Source organism: Ovis canadensis, chromosome 14 (genome assembly GCF_042477335.2).
Source record: "Ovis canadensis isolate MfBH-ARS-UI-01 breed Bighorn chromosome 14, ARS-UI_OviCan_v2, whole genome shotgun sequence".
NCBI lineage: Eukaryota > Metazoa > Chordata > Mammalia > Artiodactyla > Bovidae > Ovis > Ovis canadensis.
Window position 1 is genome coordinate 68,710,265 of NC_091258.1, and position 19,774 is coordinate 68,730,038.

At 46.5% G+C, this 19,774-nt stretch overlaps 1 protein-coding gene across 2 annotated transcripts in view; it reads left to right on the top strand.

Annotated features, from left to right (window-relative positions):
* The window catches only part of TRPM4 (transient receptor potential cation channel subfamily M member 4), a 40,554-nt gene that overhangs the window by 15,281 nt on the left and 5,499 nt on the right, over window positions 1–19,774 (top strand). For both annotated transcript variants that reach the window (XM_069551208.1, XM_069551209.1), the window contains 8 exons: window positions 1,084–1,196; window positions 1,492–1,824; window positions 1,988–2,119; window positions 7,296–7,425; window positions 7,601–7,746; window positions 9,302–9,414; window positions 9,768–9,845; window positions 14,142–14,573. In XM_069551208.1, coding sequence (XP_069407309.1) covers window positions 1,084–1,196; window positions 1,492–1,824; window positions 1,988–2,119; window positions 7,296–7,425; window positions 7,601–7,746; window positions 9,302–9,414; window positions 9,768–9,845; window positions 14,142–14,573 — 1,477 coding nt within the window. The remainder of the gene's footprint in view (window positions 1–1,083; window positions 1,197–1,491; window positions 1,825–1,987; window positions 2,120–7,295; window positions 7,426–7,600; window positions 7,747–9,301; window positions 9,415–9,767; window positions 9,846–14,141; window positions 14,574–19,774) is intronic.

The window sequence follows — 19,774 nt, forward strand, 5'->3', positions numbered from 1 at the left end:
AAGGATTGTCTCCTCAGGTTGCAGATGAAGAAACAATGCTCAGAGAGTGGGGTAGTGACTTGCCCAAGGTCACACGCGGTTAACTGCACACTTTGGGATCAAAGTTTTAAAGGCCACTTGTTCCCCTCTTTTGAATGGCCTCAGGGTCTCCTGGAGCCCTGCTAATGTTTGGATTTTTTTTTTCCTGCTACGTGCTCCTCTTTCTTCTCACAAATACTCCCAAGTTGCAGGAAGCCAGAGTGACTCACGTTTGCTGTCATATCCTGTGCTTTCCTGCACCCAGGCTTTTGCTTGGGCTGCCCCTGCTGCCTCAGATTCTTTTCTCATTTTAGACACATACTTTCAAATCCTGCTAGTCTTTCAAAAGCCCTTCCTCATTGTCCACCTCTAGGAGGCTCCCTTGGGTCTCTCCATACCTCTGACTGTAGCCTCCTCTGGCCTTAGTCACATTCTACACCCACCTCCAAGGGGACTGATCACTCTAGGGTGTTTATGTGATTCTGAGACATATTTCCCTGGAAGGAGGTTCCTTCAGGGCAGAGCCTGCATCCAGTTTCTCTCTGCATCTCTCTCACTGCCTGGCCCATTGTTGTTGTTGCTGTTGAGTCGCTAAGTCATGTCTGACCCCATGGACTATAGTTCATGGACTATAGCCCACCAGGCTTCTCCATCCATGGAATTCCCCATAGACTGGAGTGGGTAGCCATTTCCTTCTCCAGGGGATCTTCCTGACCCTGGGATCTAACCCGGGTCTCCTGCCTCACAGGCAGATTCTTTAGTCTGAGCCACCAGGGAAGCCCACCTGGCTCATAGCCTACCTCAATAAATGTAAAGTGAATATACATGATTCCTTTTCCTTTTCTTGGGGCCTCTAAACCATTGGTCTGTGTTCTGTCCCTGAGCTGAATGACTTTATGCTTGTAATAGCCTGGCTTCTTAAAGGCTCCAAACTCTGCCCAACAACACTCACTTTATACCGAGTTTAAATGTCGGGCATCTCAAGAAGAAGCAATACAGATGCCCCTCCTGTTCCCAGTCCCCCCCCATCTGACTTCATGCCCCCTCTCCCTGTCACCCTTTCAGCCTGTGGGAGCTCTGAAGCTTCAGCTTACCTGGATGAGTTGCGTTTGGCTGTGGCTTGGAACCGTGTGGACATTGCCCAGAGTGAACTCTTCCGGGGGGACATCCAATGGCGGGTGAGGGGTTGGGGCCTGGAGGTGGGGATCCTGACAAAAGGGATGCATTCTCCCCACTCCAACTCCTTTGACATCTGGCTCTGTCTTCCATTATGGCCTCTCCAGCCTTCTCTTAATTGTCCACCCGTCTCTGGTTGTCCGTCTGTCCCTATCTTATTTCCTCTCTCCCCATCCGTCCATCTGTCCATCACTCATGGTTCTGTATTCCCATCTCCTGTCCTTAATCTCTGACCTCACCTGGGCTTCTGCCCGTCTCTGTGCTCAACTTTTCCCCCATTCATTCGGCCCCCACCAGTCCTTTCACCTGGAGGCCTCCCTCATGGACGCCCTCCTGAACGACCGGCCGGAGTTCGTGCGCTTGCTTATCTCCCATGGCCTCAGCCTGGGCCACTTCCTGACCCCGGTGCGCCTGGCCCAGCTCTACAACTCAGCGCCCCCCAACTCACTTATCCGCAACCTTCTGGACCAAGTGTCACACGGTGCAAGCACCAAGGCCCCAGCCCTTAAACCCTCTGCGGAGCCACAGTTTCCTAAGGTGGGGCAGGTGCTGCGCATGCTGCTGGGCAAGACGTGCGCGCCGACGTTCCCCGCCGGGAGCACCCGCCGGAGCGACAGCAGCAGAGAGAACGTAAGAAAGGAGGGTGGGAGTAGGGGGAGCACGGAGGGACCTGGGGGCGGGGCTCTGCCAGGAGGCGGTGTGATCAGAGAGCGGGGCGTGGCTTGATAGCTGGGGCGGAGTCAGGAAGAGTTTGGGGCGGAGCCAACCCTCATCGCGCCTTTCCCGTCTGCAGTCGTTTACGCTGTCAGACAAGGCTGCCTCGGAACTGATGGAAGCTGTCCCCGGGCAGGCCCCCTGGAGCGACCTGCTCCTCTGGGCACTGCTGCTCAACAGGGCTCAGATGGCCTTGTACTTCTGGGAGATGGTGAGTGCTGACTTGACCTGTGATTCTACTCTCTCCTACGTTCCTGCCCTTTATTTCTACCGGACTCCAGTGCTTGAGCAGGAAGGTTCTGGTAACCCCCCACTCCCCTCTCATTCTTCTTCTTCCTCTTTTTTTTTAAGTTTTACTGATTTATTTTTAATTTTGCCCATACTCTGCAGCATGTGAGATCCTAGTTCCCGGACCGGAGATCGAACCCTTATCCTCTCCCACCCCCGCGTTGGAAGAAGGAATCTTAACCACTGGACTGCTGGGGAGGTCCCCCTCCATTCTTGATATATGACTCTGAGTGCTGCTTCTTTCTCCTGCCTCTCCCATTATGCATTTCTTTTCTTTTCTTTTCTTTTCTTTTTTTCCATTATGCATTTCTTGTAACTCAATTCTTCCATTCTCCATGTATGCTGGGCGTTTACCCCATCCATGCATATGCATCGGGGCTTCTCCCAGGTGGTTTAGCAGTAAAGAATCTGCCTGAAATGCAGGGGATTGCGGGTTGGATACCTGGGTAGGGAAGATCCCCCAGGAGAAGAAAATGTCAACCCACTCCTGTATTCTTGTCTGGGAAATCCCATGGATGGAAGAGCCTGGCAGGCTACAGTCCACAGGGTCGCAAAAACCTGGACATGTCTTAGCGACTAACAACAACAACAGCGCATGTGCCTCAGTCTCGTCCTTCCAGATAGTTGCCTCTGCGAGGAAGTTAGATGTTACCTGAAGATGATGGGCCGTCATTTCATCTTAATTGTTCTTGCAGTTTAGATGCACTGTTGTAGTTGCAATGGAAGAAGCAGACAAAACTAGAGGCAAGGACTCCTCACGGGAAAGGAAAGCTGGGATCCTTCAGGCAGCCAAGATGGGGGCCTGGGCTAAAGCTGAGGTGTTGGGACACATTTGAGAAGTTTAAAAAGAAGGTCATGGAATTCAAGTAGGATCAGAGATAGACCTTATTTTTGTGTCAAAGAAGTACCTTGACAGGAGTTCTTCAACTTTGGATTGTTATCTTGTCATCAGCTAAATATAGATTTTTTTAAAAACTGAGATAAAGGCTCAGCAGTGTTATAGCATGTGTTAGAATACCCTTCCTTTTAAAGGTTGAATACTATTCCATTATATGGGTATACTATATTTTCTGTATCTGTTTTTCTGCTCTGGATTGTTTTGACCTTTCGACTATCATGGAAAATACGGCTATGGTTGGTGTTTGAACATCTATTTGCGTCTTTGCTTTCAATTATTTTGAGTACATATCTGAGAGTGGAATTGCTGGACCATCTAGGTTTCGTGTTTTGAGGAACCGACATTCTGTTTTCCACGATGGTGTTACCCTTTAAAGTTCTACCAGCAAGGCACAGTTGTTCTAATTTCTCCACATCTTCACCATCACTTGTTACTTGCTTTTCTCTTCCCCTTTTTTTCCTTCCTTCCTTCTTCTCTTTCTTTTTTATAATTGTCATTCTAATGGGTGTGAAATGGTACCTCATTTGGTTTTGATTTGCATTTTCTTGACGATTGATGAAGTTGAGCATCTTTTCATGTGATTCTCGGTGATCTATATATTTTTGGAGAAATGTCTGTTCAAGTCTTTGCCCATTTTTAAATTGGGATGTCAGTCATTTTTGTTGATGAGTTTAAAGAATTCTTTATATGTTCTGGGTATTAATCCTTTATTAGATATATGATTTGCAAATACATTCTCCCTTTCTGTGGGCAGTCTTTTTCTTCTACTGATAGTGTCCTTTGATGCACACAAGTTTTACATTTTGATGAAGTCCTATTTGTCCTTTTTATTTTTTTATTTCTTATGCTTTAGGTGGCATATCTAAGTAACTATTGCCAAATACAAGGTCATGAAGTTTTATCCCTATGTTTCTAAGAGTTTTATGGTTTTGTAACTATCATGTATAATTATTTGATCTTACATGAGTCACTTCTGTCTTGCTGATTTTAAAATTCTCTCTTTGTGTTTGGCTTTCAGCAGTTTGGTTATAATGTTTCTTAGTGTGAATCTCTTTGAACTTACCCTACTTGGATTTCTTCACCTTCTTGGGTGTATAGATTCGTGTATTTCATCAGATGTGGGAAGTTTCAGTCTGTTATATCTTCAGATAGCCTTTCTGTCTCTTTCTCTCTGTCCTCTCCTTTTGGGGTTCCCGTTCTGCCTATGTTGACCTCATTAATGGTGTCCCACATATCTCTTAAGGTCTGTTTATTTTTCTTCATTCTTTTTTCTTTCTACACCTCAAACTGGATAATCACAGTGGACCTATCTTCAAGTTTACAAACTCTTCTGCCTCCTCAATGCTGCTCTTAAGCCCTTTAAAAGAGTTTTTCATTTCAGTTATTGCACTTTTCAGCTCCAGAATTTCTACTTGTAATTACAGATTACTTTCTGTAATCTGTATATCTTTATTTCTTTTTTTTAAAATCTATTTATTTATTTGGCTGTGAGAGGTCTTAGTTGCTTCCCTAACCAGGGATTGAACTTGGACTCCCTGCATCAGGAGTATGGAGTCTTAGCCACTGGACCACCAGGGAGGTCCCTATATCTTTATTTCTATTCTCTGTTTTCTGAGACATCATTCTCCTGGGTTCCTTTAGCTCTTTGTTCATAATTTCCTTTAGCTTTTTGAGCATATTTAAGACAGTTGATTTAAAGTCTTTTTCTAGTAATTCCAGTGACTCAGCTTCCTAATTTCTTTTGTCCTGTGAATGGGTCATACTTTCTTGGTTCTTTGCAACCCTCATAGTTTTTTGTTGTTGAAAACAGGACATTTTGACTATTATAATATGGCAACTCTGGAAGCTGGCTTAGCTCCTTTCTTCAGGGGTTGTTGCTGTTGCTTGTGGGTTGTCGTTGTTTGTTTAGTGACTTTTCTGTTTTTGTAAAGTCCATATTCTTTATCATGTATGAGCACTGAAATCCGGTTCTGTTAGCTTAGTGATCGGATAGTGACTTGACAGAGATTTCCTTAAATGCATGCAGGTGGGGGAATGAAACTCTCCCACTTTGCAAACTGGCTGTTTGTGAAGCTGTCTTTCAACACTTGGGTAGGCTGTTTACAATTCTGCTTTGGCTTCAGCTTCCTGCTTTGGCTGAGCCTAAAGGTCAGCCAGAGGCGAAAGCTTAGGGGTTTCCTTAGTCTTTTCTGAGCACGCATCCAGGCTCAGTGGTTTGCAGTTTTCTAGATTTCCTGGTATATACAGCAGCTTTAAAAAATTTTATTTATTTTTGGCTTCACTGAGTCTTTATTAACTGTATTCCTGGTGGCTCAGTGGTAAAGAATCTGCCTGTCAATTCAGGAGACACAGGAGACTTGGGAAACGCGGGAGACCTGGGAGATGTGGGTTCGATCCCTGGTTTGGGAAGATCCCCTGGAGTAGGAAATGGCAACCCACTTCAGTATTTGCCTGGAAAATTCCGTGGACAGAGGAGCCTGGCGGGCTACAGTCGATGGGGTGGCAAAGAGACATGACTCACATGTCACAATTTATTGCTGCACAGCCTCTTCTCTAGCTGCAGTGAGCGGGGGCTCCATTCTAGTCGTGGTGCCTGGGCTTCTTATTGCCATGGCTTCTCTTGTTGTGGAACACAGGCTCCAGGTGTGCAGGCTTCTGGCTCTAGAGCAGATGCTCAGTAAATGTGACACATGGGCTTAGTTGCTCTGCGGCATGTGGGGTCTTCCCAGACCAGGGATCGAACCTGTTTCTCCTGCATTGCCAGGTGGATTCTTGTCCACTGAGCCACTAGGGAAGCTCCATGTAGGAGCTTTTTAAACCCCTCACTCCCCCAAGCATCCCCTTTCCCTGCTGCTTCCCTCTGCCCTCCTGGGTTGTTCAGAGTATCTCTCGCTTGCCTTGACTGTTATTATTTGTGTCAAGGAGCCAAGGCTAATACGTTTGTCTTTCATGTTTTTAAACACCACCTGGGAAGCCACTTCTGCTCTGGGGGAAGCTGCAAGAACAGTGAAACAACAGCCAGCCCTTGAGCCATCCTTTCAGAGAGCCACCAGCTAGGTTGATACACACAACCACAGTTATTTAAGAGTAAGATCTGGAGCTTCTCTGGTGGCTCAGCGGTAAGGAATCCGCCTGCCAGTGCAAGAGTCATGGGTTCCATCCCTGATCTGGGAAGATCCCATAGACATTAAAAAAAAAAAGAGTTAAGATCTGAGTTGTTCCCTCTGATAACAACAACCTGCAGCAGGAACATGGGCTATTTTTTTCAACCACTGTGCTGGGGAATTGGCAACGATAAGTGGATTAGTTAAAATGTCACAGTGCTCTTTTACTGAAATCTTTCTTCATTAAGCATTCTCCTGTTTGTTGTAAATTTTATGTTAGATTCCAGAATTCTGAAAAAGTTGATCCTGACAGTTTTTTCTTTTTTAGCCAGCTTATTTGTTACCGTTGTGGAAGGACCAAGTTTTGAGGTTCTCTCCGACTGAGGCGACTTAGCATGCATGCTTGCACTGGAGATGGAAATGGCAACCCACTCCAGTATTCTTGCCTGGAGAATCCCAGGGATGGAGGAGCCTGGTGGGCTGCACGGAGTCGGACACGACTGAAGCGACTTAGCAGCAGCAGCAGCCTCTGCCATCTCTCTCAACTTACTAGGTGGCTCAGTGATAAAGAATCTGCCTGCAATGCAGGAGACTCAGGTTCAATCCCTGGGTCGGGAAGATCCCCTGGAGAAGGGAATGGCAACCTACTCCAGTATTCTTGCCTGGAGAATCTCCTGGACAGAGGAGCTTGGTGGGCTACAGTTCGCGTGGTCACAAAGAGTCGGACTTAGCATGTAGCTCTGTATCGGCAGGTCTGGCCAAGACATGAGATGCTGTCTTCCTTCTTCCTCTGCCATTTAGGTGACACCTCTGACTGCTTCCCCGTCTGTCCATAACCTCTGATGTCCTTTTAATTCCGGCCCAGCCTGGGCAGTCTCTGAACCATCTGACTTCTGACATGTTCCCTTGACGTCCAGTTTCTTCCAGATCCATCTGCAGACATCCTTGGTTTCTGATTCCCTTGGTTAATTTCTGATGACCTCTGGCCTCTGTCCCTTCCCTTGATCACAAGCTTTCCTCCCATCTTCTTCACCGCCTCCGTGAATCTCACTTCAAACTCTGTCCCTACCCATGACTCCCTGTCTCCGTCTCTCCAGGGTTCCAATTCTGTGGCCTCAGCTCTTGGGGCCTCTTTGTTGCTGCGAGTGTTGGGGCGCCTGGAGACTGAGGCTGAGGAGGCGGCGCGGAGGAAGGAACTGGCGGCCAAGTTCGAGGGGCTGGGTGTTGGTGCGTGGGGTATGGGTGCCTGGGGGCACTACAGGGAGCGGCCAGGAAAGGGGGTTGTAAGTCTCCCCTTTCCTTCTCTAGTAACCCTGCCCCTTCCCCTGCAATCCCCTTATCTCTTCCCTCCTGCTGTCTTCCCACGACTCTTCTCCCTCTCACACGAATGTTCCACACCCAGACCTCTTTGGAGAATGCTTCCGCAGCAGCGAAGAACGATCCGCCCGCCTGCTCCTTCGGCGCTGCCCACTCTGGGGTGATGCCACTTGCCTGCAGCTCGCCACACAGGCGGATGCCCGTGCCTTCTTTGCCCAGGATGGGGTGCAGGTGAGCATCTGAGATACCCACACAGTGGTCAGCTGGGCTCCGGGAAGTCTGGAGGATGAGCCCCTCCCATGGTCTTGACCATGGGCAGTCCGTGGTCTTGACCCCCTTCCTGGAGACCACCCCTCCTCCAGAAAATCTCAGCCCTCTCCCAGAAAGCTTGCTCTTCCCCAAAGAAGCCCCACGCCCAGCCACAGGAAAGCCAACCTTCCCACAGCAAAGCATACTCTTCTAGAAAGTTCTATTCCAGGAATTCCTGGTGCTTCAATGCCTAGGACTCTGCGTTCCTAATGCAGGGGGCCTGGGTTTGATCCCTGGTCAGGGAGTCAGATCCCACATGCTGCAACTAAAACATCCCACGTGCTACAGCTAAGACTCGACACAGCCAAATAAATAAACAATTTTTTTTTTAAGTTCTATTCCAGGGAATTCCCTGGCAGTCCAGTGATCAGGATTCTGCGCTTCCATTGCACACGGCACAAGTTTGAGCCCTGATCAGGGAACTAAGATCCTGCATGCCTGTGCAATGTGGCAAAAAAAAAAAAAAAAAAAATTCTATTCCAGATACAGGAATACTGGTGACTTTAGTAGGAAGTCCCACCTGTCACACAAGAAGTCCTTCCCACTTCCCAGAGAGGTCCCCGTTTCCAGGTTTCAACAATTAGAACAGCCTCACTGGCCAATTACCTAGTGTTCTAGGTGTAGACAGACTCTGGTTTAGGGAATCCTACCCTTCCTTTGGGAAGCCCTGTTTGCCCCCTCTGTCTCTCCCATTCTGCTAATCCTGACATTGAAAAAAAAAAGTCTTCTTTCTGATAATTGGGAGTAAATTTCGTACCTCATTACTTGTAGTCAGCCTTGCATTTTTACATTCTGGTTGTCAGTTTCTATTTTCTTTCTTTTTTGGGGTGCACACAGTGGCATGTGGAACTTCCCTGACCAGGGATCGAACCCACACCCCCTGAAGAGGAAATGTGGAATCTTAACCACTGGACTACCCACCAGGGAAGTCCTTAATCCCGACATTTTGAAACTTCTCTTGGTTTCCTTAGTCTAAATCTGACGGGTTCAGTGAGTCCCACCTCAAGTACGAGGTTTGCTTACCCAGCAGGGAGTCCCACCTTCATTGTCGGAATGACTTGTTGGCACTTCAAGTACTCTCCCAGAGTCCTTTACTCTGAATGATGGTTAAACTCCTGGATTCCAGTTTTCGCCCCTTCCGTAACCTCCCTGTGCCCCATCTATGGAAAAGGAGAAAATAATAGTACCTGTCCTCCTGGGGGAGTGGTGAAGCTTAAGTGAGCTGATCTGTGCAAAGTGCTTAGCCCAGTATCTGGTGTATCGTGTTAACAAATGTTGGCTGTTTAACTCTACTAAAATCTGGGACAGGTGGTCCTTGCCTTTGACCCCTTCCCCCCACCTCCCCGCCCCACCCCCAGCCCCACCACTGCAGTGAGCATTTGCCCTGGGCTCTGGAGCAGGGTCCAGTCCTTGCCTGGGGTCTTCGGGAGGGGGTTGCAAGGGAGATTCAGGCTCCTAATCCTCCCCACCCTCACAGTCTCTGCTGACACAGAAGTGGTGGGGGGAGATGGACAGCACCACGCCCATCTGGGCCCTGGTTCTTGCCTTCTTTTGCCCCCTACTCATCTACACCGACCTCATCACCTTCAGGTCAGTCCCTGGGGTTAGATTGGCAGGAGGTGGGGTTGGGGGTGGGGTGGGGTGATCAGCGTCTCCTTCCTGCTCAATTCTGGCCGCCTTCTACGTGGTCTGTCCAGTGCTTTCCCTAACCATGTTCATTCTTTCCCTCCCCAAGACTGGGGGCACATTGCGGGAGGGGAGCTTTCGGGGGACTCAATACAATTCCTCTGCTTTCTGGCCAGGGCTCTGGGGGCAGGTGCCTTTGGGGTAATTCCTCTCCTTCCTGCCATGTCTCTGGGTGACTGAGTTTGGGTCTCTCTGGAGAACTCCTCTCCTACCGTCCCTCTCCCCTATTCCTCACTCTGGGCGTCCCTCCATGCCAGGAAGTCAGATGAGGAGCCCACGCAGAAGGACCCGATGCTTGACGTGGATGGCGACATCAGTGGGGAAGGGCCTGTCGAGTGAGTGAAGCGCCAGCACTTTGCAGGGGTGGGGGCACCCGGGGCAGCCCCAGGAGCACCAGGCACTGGGAACAAGGCCAGAGGGGAGACGTGGGGCTTCAGGAGATGGGGGTTTCTTGAAGCCACTGAAAACACTGAGGAGGCTTCTCAGATGCCAAGCTCAAGGCTTGGTTCTAGATTTGGTCCTGCTGCCAAGGAGTTCCTCACTGGCACTCAATTTGCCTCATGCGACATGTATTTCTGTCTCGACAGAGCAAGTAGAACTGGGTGGATTTGGTTCATTTAGGGATCTTTTGCCTCTTTTATTTTTCTGTCTCCAAAAACTTTGCTCTTAATCTCCATGCTGCGGTACCCATGAAGGTGTTTTCAAAATCAGAGCCCTATGCAAATGGAATAGAATACTTAATATTCGGTAATTCTGCAGAACAGAGGCGTGAAGGACTTGGTCCTGAGTCGAGCAGACCTGGGTTCAAATCCTGACTTTGACTTTGTAAGTGGCTCCGCCCATGAGCCTCAACTTTCTTTTCTATGAAAAGAAGGTTGTATGGTATTAGTCAGGTTAGGTTGGGTAACGCTGCCGTGACGAAGCATCCCGAACTCTCAGTGGCTGGCCACAGTGAAGATTGTGTTGCCATTCACGCTCCGTTTTTGGGTTGTTTGTGGCTCTGCTCTGCATGGTCTGCACTCTGGGATAAGCAAGCACCTTCTAGCTGAGATGTTGCTGGTCTCATGGTGGCAGGAGAAGAGACAAGAACCAGGTGTATCAGTCCCCTAGTCATGCCTGATTCCCGCCAGGCTCCTCTGTCCATGGAATTCTCCAGGCCAGAATACTGAAGTGGGTAGCCATTCCCTTCTCCAGGGGATCTTCCTTACCCAGAGATCAAATCTGGGTCTCCAGCAGTGCAGGCAGATCCTTTACCGTCTAAGCCACCGGGGAAGCCCCAGTGGCAACCAGGGAGGTACTGGACCTTAAAGCCTCCACTTGGAAGTGACATGTCACTTTTGCCCACCTTTCATTGGCAAAGACTAGTCATATGGTAATCCCTTAGCTCCTAATTCTCCCACTGGGAGGGAACCAAAATATTTGGTCCACAGTAATACAGTGTACTCATTCACAGTTGAGAAGATCCCCTGGAGGAGGAAATGGCAACCGACTCCAGTGTTCTTGCCTGGGAAATCCCATGGACAGAGGAGCTTGGTGGGCTACAGTCCATGGAGTCATGAAGAGTCAGACATGACCGAGCAACTAACATATACATACATACACACACATCTCTACTTTAACCACTTGAATAGAAAAAGGGAGGAATCTCAGCCCCAATATTCTAGAAGAAAAAATGTTTCTGGTAACTGTTAGCAACATAGTCAGACTGCCCGAAGTCTGTCAAGCACACCACCTACTGTGAAACAAGTCAAATTTAAATATATTATGTATACATTTTTTTGAGATAATGCACAGAATATAAAATATTTGTCAAGGTAGAAGAGGAAACAAACAAACAAAAAAAATCGGACCTCTGAAATAAATTAGATGGAAGGTTCCAGTGTCAGGATCCATAATGGCGTCCTTGCCTGGCGAGTTCCCAACATTGGTACCATATGACAATGATAACAAGAGATGATGGGGACTTCCCTAGTGGTCCAGAGGCTGGGAGTCCATGCTTCCAATGCAGGAGGCCTGGGTTCCATCCCTGGTCAGGGAACTGGATCCCACAAGCCACAAGTAGGACTTTGCATGCCACAACTAAAGATCACAGTGAAAATCGAAGATCCCGCATCCTGCAACTAAGACCAGGCACAGCCAAATAAATATAAAAAATAGATGATGTTATAGAACACTTACAGTGGGCAGCCAGTGTACTAAACCATTTTGAAATCAGTTCATTTACTTCTCTCAACAACTGTATGCTATTGTATCTATTGTTATCCCCATTTTACAGATGAAATAACTGCGGCATTATGTCACCCGCCTCAGATCATGTGATTGACTGGTCAGTGGTGGGAGGTGGGATTTGAACCCAGATCTTCTTGTTCCTGAATCTGTGCTCTTAGCCGCTGTGGAGAGCCACCTTCCTGGAGAACTTTCTTAAAGGACAGATTCCTGGCGCTCCCTCAGTGAAGCATCCAGGAATCCGTGTGTGTCTTGCTTGGATTTAAGATGGCAGACTTTGGGGAGCGTTCTGACCCACCACATATTTTTGTTACCAGGTCTATATCCTCCTGTTATTGGGGAGCTAATTCTCCTTTTTTTTTTTTCAGTCTTTATTTTTGGCTGCACTGGGTCTTCCTTGCTGTGAGAGGGCTTTCTTTATTTGCCATGAGCGGGGCCTATTCTCTAGTTGCGGTGCGAGGGCTTCTTATTCCAGTGGTTTCTCTTGTGGAGCACGGGCTCTAGGAGCCTGAATTCCCTGCACTGGCAGACAGGTTCTTAACCGCTGCACCGCCAGGGGAGTCACTAGTTCTTCTTTCTGCACCTCACTGTCTTTACCTTTCATTGTTCTTTCTGCTTATTTGTTTTAGAACAGCTTTATTGAGATATAGTTCCCATACATTCAGTTCACCCATTTACGGTGTACAATTCCCAGTCGCTTTCAGTATATTCACAGGGTTGTGAAATCGTCACAAAATTTATTTTAATTTTTATTTATTTATTTGGCTGCTCTGGGTCTTAGTTGTAGCATGTGGGATCTAGCTCCCTGACCAGGGATCGAACCTGGGCCCCCTGCACTGGGAGCTCAGAGTCTTAGCCACTGGACCACCAGGGAATTCCCACAAAATTGATTTTAAAATATTTTCATCACTGCAGCAAGAAATCTTGTGTCTATTAACAGTCTCCCTCCCCACTCCTCCCTTCCCCAGCCTCAGGCAACCACTAATTTACTTTCTGTCTCTATGGATTTGCCTGTTCTGGATATTTCGTGTAAATGGAGTGGTATACTATGTGGTGTTTTATGACTGGTTTCATTAACTTAGTATCATGTTTTCAAGATTTATCCACTGCGTAACATGTATCAGTGCTTCATCCCCTTTTAACTGCTGGATAATACTCCATTGTTTGGATCCAGTACCTTTTTATCTGTTCATCAGTTGATGGACATTTGGGTTGTCTCCACTTTGGGGTTTCCTTTCTGCCTTTTTTTTTTGTAAGACAGGATGCCTTTCCAAGCCAGTTTATTTTTCCCATTAGCTTTCTGAACTTAGTAGTAGTAGTAGTATTCATTTTGCTGTTTCTGATTTGAGATCAGAATTAAGAATTAGGATGTAACTGGGAAGAGTATCAGAACTCAGGTGAAAAGGGCCAGAGATATGAGTGGACCAAGAAGGTTAGAATTCAGGTAAGGCTATACAGTGAGAGATCAGATATCAAGAAGGAAGAATTAACTGAGAAAAGGCGGCTGGATAATCTGCTGTTGGTTGTGGGTCAGAAGTTAACATTCAGGGATGGAGCTCCAGGAGGGAATCTGGTGCTTTTCTAGATATGAGGAGATGCAAGAATTGGGTTCCTAAAATCAGCACCTGAAAATATCTGTCAGAAAACCTGTTCTGCCAGTTTTACCCGGAGCACAGAGTGCCTCATTCCTGCTCTCCACCCTGAATTCCCTTCAAGGGGTGTTGAAGGTCAGCAGCTGCAGCAGGGCCTGAGTTAATCCTTGCCGAGGCAGATGCGTGCTCAGTCTCTTCAGTGTCTGACTCTTTGCGACCCCATGGGCTGTAGGCCACCAGGCTACTCTGTCCCTGGGATTTCCCAGGCAAGAATCCTGGAGTGGGTTGCCATTTCCTTCTCCAGGGGATCTTCCTGACCCAGGGCTCCAACCCGCATCTCTTACCACTGCTGCCACCTGGGAAGCCCTGTAGAGGTAGATGGCAAGTGTAGTTAACAGAGTTGTCAAACCTGGGGAACCGAGGTCATGAAATGAGGAGGTCAGAGGTTATATTTGAGGGCCAGAGGTCAGGAAGATGGTCCAAGGTCAGACAGAGAGTCAGAGATTGTGAGGGTGAAAGAAGAGGGACTTGGAGCCAAAAGCCAGACAAGAGTCAGAGGTCAGTCCAGAGGCCAGAGGTCAGAAGGGTGGGAAAAGTCAGGGGTGGAAGCTCAGCAGTGTTGAAGGTAGATTTAAGAGGTTAGATCAGGGGTCAAAACTCTAGGAGATGGAGGGTGTCAGAAGGTGTGAAGGTGGGGACTGACTGGAAAGCAGGATGAGGAGAGTAGGAAAGCTCAGAGTCTTGATGGTGGTGAAGGTCAGGTGCAGAGATCGGGTTGAGCCCTCCTCCCTTCTCCCCCTTTCTCCCGCACAGGCCCACAGACCCCCCTGAGAAGGTGCCCTTGGGAGTACTGAGGCCACCCAGACATAGGGACTGCTGTGGGGGGTGCCTGCCGCGCCTGCGCCGCTGGCCGCAGTTCTGGGGGGCGCCGGTGACGGCCTTCATGGGCAACGTGGTCAGCTACCTCCTCTTCCTGCTGCTGTTTGCTCGCGTGCTGCTCATCGACTTCGAGCCGGAGAGGCCCAGTGTCCTGGAGCTGCTGCTCTACTTCTGGGCCTTCACCCTGCTCTGCGAGGAGTTCCGCCAGGGCCTGGGCAGCGGCCTGGGCAGCCTGGCCATGGGGGGACCCGGGACAGACTCCCACCGGGCCCCACTGCGCCGCCGCCTGCACCTCTACCTCTCCGACTCCTGGAACCAGTGCGACCTGGTGGCCCTCACCTGCTTCGTCCTGGGCGTGGGCTGCAGGTGAGTGCCCTGCGACCTTGCATGCCCTGCCCACGACGACCTCTGACCCTTCCTTCCTGGGGGTGGGAGGGTGGGGATGGGAGGTGAGGGGTGAGGTTAGGGGCCTCAAGTCTTGGCTTCTCTGCGGCAGGCAGCAGCTAAATCCAATTCTGCTGCTTCTTTTTTTTTTTTAATTGACGTGTAATTGATGTACAATATTATAGCAGTTGTAGGCGTACAGTATTGTTGTTCAGTTGCTAAGTCGTGTCTGACTCTTTGCGACTCATGGATTGTAGTCCCCCAGGCTCCTCTGTCTATGGGATTTCCCAGGCAAGAACACTGGCATGAGTTGCCATTTCCTTCCCTAGGGGATCTTCCTGACTCAGGGATCAAACCTGCATCTCCTGCACTGGCAGGTGGATTCTTTACCACTGAGCCACCTGTGATATCAGTTGCAGATGTACAGTATGGTGGTTCACAATTTTAAAACAACTCCACTTTTTTTTTTTTTTTCTTAAAAAAATGTTTAAAGAACATATGAAAGTGAAAAGACAAGTTTCAGACTGGGAGATGATATTTAGAACAAAACCACCAAGGATTGGGATCCAGCGTATAAGAAGAGCACCTACCAAAAAATATATACATGCACGAGATCAGTGAACACAATAAATTAAAAACTGGGACAGAGAATATGAAAAGACAGGTGATAAATTACATGTGCCATTAGATATGAAAGGTGCCCAACTTTTATTCTTAAAAAAAAAAAAAGGCTCAGATCCCACCTTGATTGAAAGTACCGGCTAAAGATGTTCTATAAGTCGTTTGCTCACACGTGGATATCTGGCTTTGGGGCTGATGGGGTAAAATGAGAATCCCACTGCTCTTTGTTCTGTTAATAGATCTGGACTTCACAAGCTGTTTCTCTAGTCCCAGCCTGGCCCTGCAGCTGCACCCCCGTCCTGGCCCCCGGACACCAGGCCACACACCGAGAGCCACCCTCACATTCTCCTCCTCTTCCTCTACAGTCCTCGGTCCCAGGCCCCATCCTCGGGTCCCCTGATTTCCTCTGTCCCATCTCCAGCTCATCTCCATGGCTGCCTGTGCCACCTGGATCCTCGCCCAGCTTCCTGGACCCTGTTCTCTTCCCTCCCTAGTCCATCCTCTACAGGGTCTGCAAGGGGCCTTCTATACCCAGGGCTGGCCTCTCAGAGCTCCCTTGCTTCTCGGGGCTCCCCGGCACCACGCCACAGTCCCTGGACCTGGTCTGGGTCTGCCCTTCTCTGCAGGGGTGCCTCTCTGATTCCTTTCTCTCTTCTTCATCTACACTTCAGCCTCTCTGAGAACTACCTGCAATTCCTTCTTCACAAGGCCAGTGGCTTTGACCTTGATCCTCGCTACTTTGAATCTGCATGATTATAAAATGGTAATCAGGATTCGACTGACAGATTCTTACCAAGGAAGTATTTTCTAGTTACTTTAAACTGCCTCGATCAATTTTATATTGCAAGGCAGTGAAAGTAGCTCCAATTATTTTCTTCTTCAGTTTCTGAAATTACTTCAGTTTGATTACTGTTCGAGTTAAGTTTTACGAGTATTTGGTTCGCTGTTCGTGTTTTTAATCCATTTCAGATTTTGCTAAAATCTGCTCAGACTATGTTTGTGAATTTTACTTTGTGACTTTAATTCTGTCATGTCTGATTTTCCTGGGTCAAATTTCATAGTTTTAAATTTCATCAGGGAAGCCTGAGTGTTCTATCAACTTTTTACTCGCTGATAAATCATGGTTTCCCTGATAGCTCAGTTGGTAAAGAATCTGCCTGCAATGCAGGAGACCCCAGTTCAATTCCTGGGTTGGGAAGATCCCCTGGAGAAGGGAACGGCTACCCACTCACGTATTCTGGCCTGGAGAATTCCATGGACCGTCCATGGAGTCGCAAAGAGTTGGACATGATCGAGTGACTTTCACTTTCACTTACTCCATAAAAATCTTGACTTTCTGCTTATTTCTTAGCTAATTAATAAATTGTGGGGAATTACCCTGAAGTATTTTCTGTTGCCCAGGTTGGGATATATGTATATATAATGTTAGTTCATTTCTTCTATAGTTTCTAGATCGTGTTGTGTGGTGCCCAGAGAGAGGGCAAAGGGAAACGAAAATATTCTTGGGAATACATTATGTTGTCTTTGGGTCTTGGCACATGCTATTCCCCCACCCTGAAATGCTTTTCCCTCCTCTCCTTGGCCAGGCCAGCCTTCTGTACTTCCTTTCTGCCTCAGCTTTACTATCTGTGTCTCTGAAAGTCTTCCTTTTTCCTTCTCAGACTCTGGGTCTCTCCTTTGTGTTCCCCTAACATCCCGAGAACTCCCCGCCATAGAGGTTAGGTCACGGCTTTAGCGTCTCTCTTCTCAATGCACGATTATAAATTCCTCAAGCCCCATCTGTCTCATCTCCCAGCAACTTAAAACATCTCTGAATATAGTCTATTCCCAAAGAAATGCAAAAGTACCTCCTTATTGAACAAGATTATGTCCCAGTGTAGAAGAGAATAAAACAGAAACCAATTATCTTCCTCAGCCATTGCAAGATTCCTCCTTTTTTTTTTTTTTCCCAAGCTTCCTCCTTTTCTCTGTAATTACCTCCATCAACAGTTTGGTGAACATCCTGCCATTCTTTCTCTATGCATTTACCTACTTCTTCTATACACAGATATTATACACAGAAGATCCTATATGTTTTTTAAAATTTATTCTTTTATTGAAGGATAATTGCTTTACAGAATTTTGTTGTTTTCTGTCAAAGATACTATATGTTATGTATTTTTTTGCAACCTCTTCTTTTTCTCCATAATATGTCCCTGACATTCTTTCCATGTTAGTATTTGCAAATATTCCTTATTCTTTAAAAATGCTGCATCCGATTCCTGAAGAAGGGGTTTTAGCCAGTCGTTGCCGGCTAAAGCAGCCAGGAAAAATTTCTCCTTGCCAGGTTTAATGAAAGAATGAATTCTTTTCATGAGGCAGTAGGACAAAAATTCTGCACTTCAAGAGAGAGAATCAGACCAAATACATCTCTCTAAAGCGTCTTTCATTTTCTACTTGAGATAACATGAAGTTTTAATCAGATATTAGCTGCTCTGAGTCCAGTACTCTGATGATATATATTTTTTTAAAATAAAGTATTAGCAGTTAGAACACCGCTGCTTTTGAAGACAGCAAAGAACTTTGTGGTCACAACCTAGTGACTGTTTATAGGGGATGAAGGATCCTGACACCCCCTTTCATAACCTGGACAGTTGACAGCAATGACCCTCTATTCTTTTCAATATTCGGACACACTGAAGGCATGGTTCCTCTGTGCTGTGTTAAAAATGGTACAAAGTCACTTGACATGAATAATTTTTTCAAACAGCAAGATAAGAAAGTTTTAGAGACCATTGTGCCTTTGTTTATTCCTTGTATTTTGTATCAAGTATCTTCTGAGAGGAAAGGACTAAGGCCACGTGGTAACATTCTTTAGGAATACCTCTGATATTTTAGATATTTTTGTCAAGCTCATCATTTCCTAGATGGAGGAAGAATTATTGCATGGGGAAAAAAAAGTCCAAAAATCTCAGTTTACAGAGGACAAATTTCCAGCATTCTCCAATTGAATGGATGAACCGTTTTATTTTGCCAGTCCCTTCTGGATGGGCATTTCAGTTGTTTCTAATTTTTTATTATTCCAAAGTCATAAAAGTTTACATCCTGGACGTACACTTTGTGAGTCAAAGGGTATATGTATTTTTGAGGTTCATTGCTTTCCTTGTAAAAATAGCTTCTTCCAGCTACACACCCACCATCTGGGTAAGACACTGCCCCCTAGAGGACATGCTTGAGGATACCTGATATTTTCAATCTAAGAGTTCGTAGCTCTCCCATTTAACCTTTATATGTTTTGCCAATCTGATGGGTAAAAATGACCTCTTCTTGTTTTACTTCACGCATCCAAGACTCCTAGTTGGGTAAGTTGGACAACTTTCGTATCTAATGGCACATGTGCTTAGTCACCTGTCTTTTCATATTCTCTGTCCCAGTTTTTAATTTATTGTGTTCACTGATCTCGTGCATATATATATTTTTTGGTAGGTGCTCTTCTTATACTCTGGGTCCCAATCCTTGGTGGTTTTGTTCTAAATATCATCTCCCAGTCTGAAACTTGTCTTTCCACTTTCATATGTTCTTTAAACATTTTTTATTCTTTAACTTTTCATTTTGAAAAACCCTTAGACTTATAAAAAAAATATTGCAGAAACAGCACAAAGCATTCCCATACACCATTTATCCAGATCCCCCAAATGTCAACACCTTACACTGTCAAAACCGGGAGATTTTATTTAAATTTCATCAATTGTCCACAGACATCCTTTTTCTGGATCAGGAGCCAATCCAGGATTCCATGTTGCCTTTAGTTCATGTCTCCTTAATTGTCGCTAATCTGGGACAGGTTTTCAGTCCATTTTTAACTTTTACGATCAGTCCAGACTAGTTATTTTGTAGAATTTGCCTCCATTAGAGTTTGTCTAGTACTCCCTTAGAATCAAACTTGGGCTATACATTTTTTGGCAGAAAATTTTGCCTTTCTCTGTCCATCATATTTATGTTATCTCTTAATATGCATAAGTTTTATATTTCAAAGTAGTTAACTTCTCAGTATTTTCTTTTGTCATGATTTTGTGTCTTGTATATAGGACTCTTTTTCTTACATGACAGTTATTTCAAGTTCATGAAGATATTCTTCTATATTTTCTTATTAAGATTTAATGTCTTACCTTTAACTTTAGGTTTTTAATCCCTTCAAAGTTGAAGTACACGATGATGCAAACTAGGGATGTAATTTTCATTTTCCCCTTAGGGATTGCTGACGTTATTCACTGTTTGACCTTCTTCTGTGAATTGTGTGTCCTTATCCTTTACCCATTTTCCTGTTAGGTTCACTGTCTTCTGCTTATTGGTTTGCTGGAAGGCTCCATATTTTGCCATTTATAGGTTGGGCAAATATACCTGAAGTTTTCTCAACTTTATGTTATAGGGACCTCCTTCCCAGCTTTTTGCTAAGGCCGTTTTTCATACAGCCATTATTTAATGGGTACCAGCGCCCTGCGAGGCCCAGATTGGCAATGTCACGGTGCCAAATTTTGAGTAAGCCCCACGTGAACTGGAGTGGGGAGTGTCCCAGTTCTGGC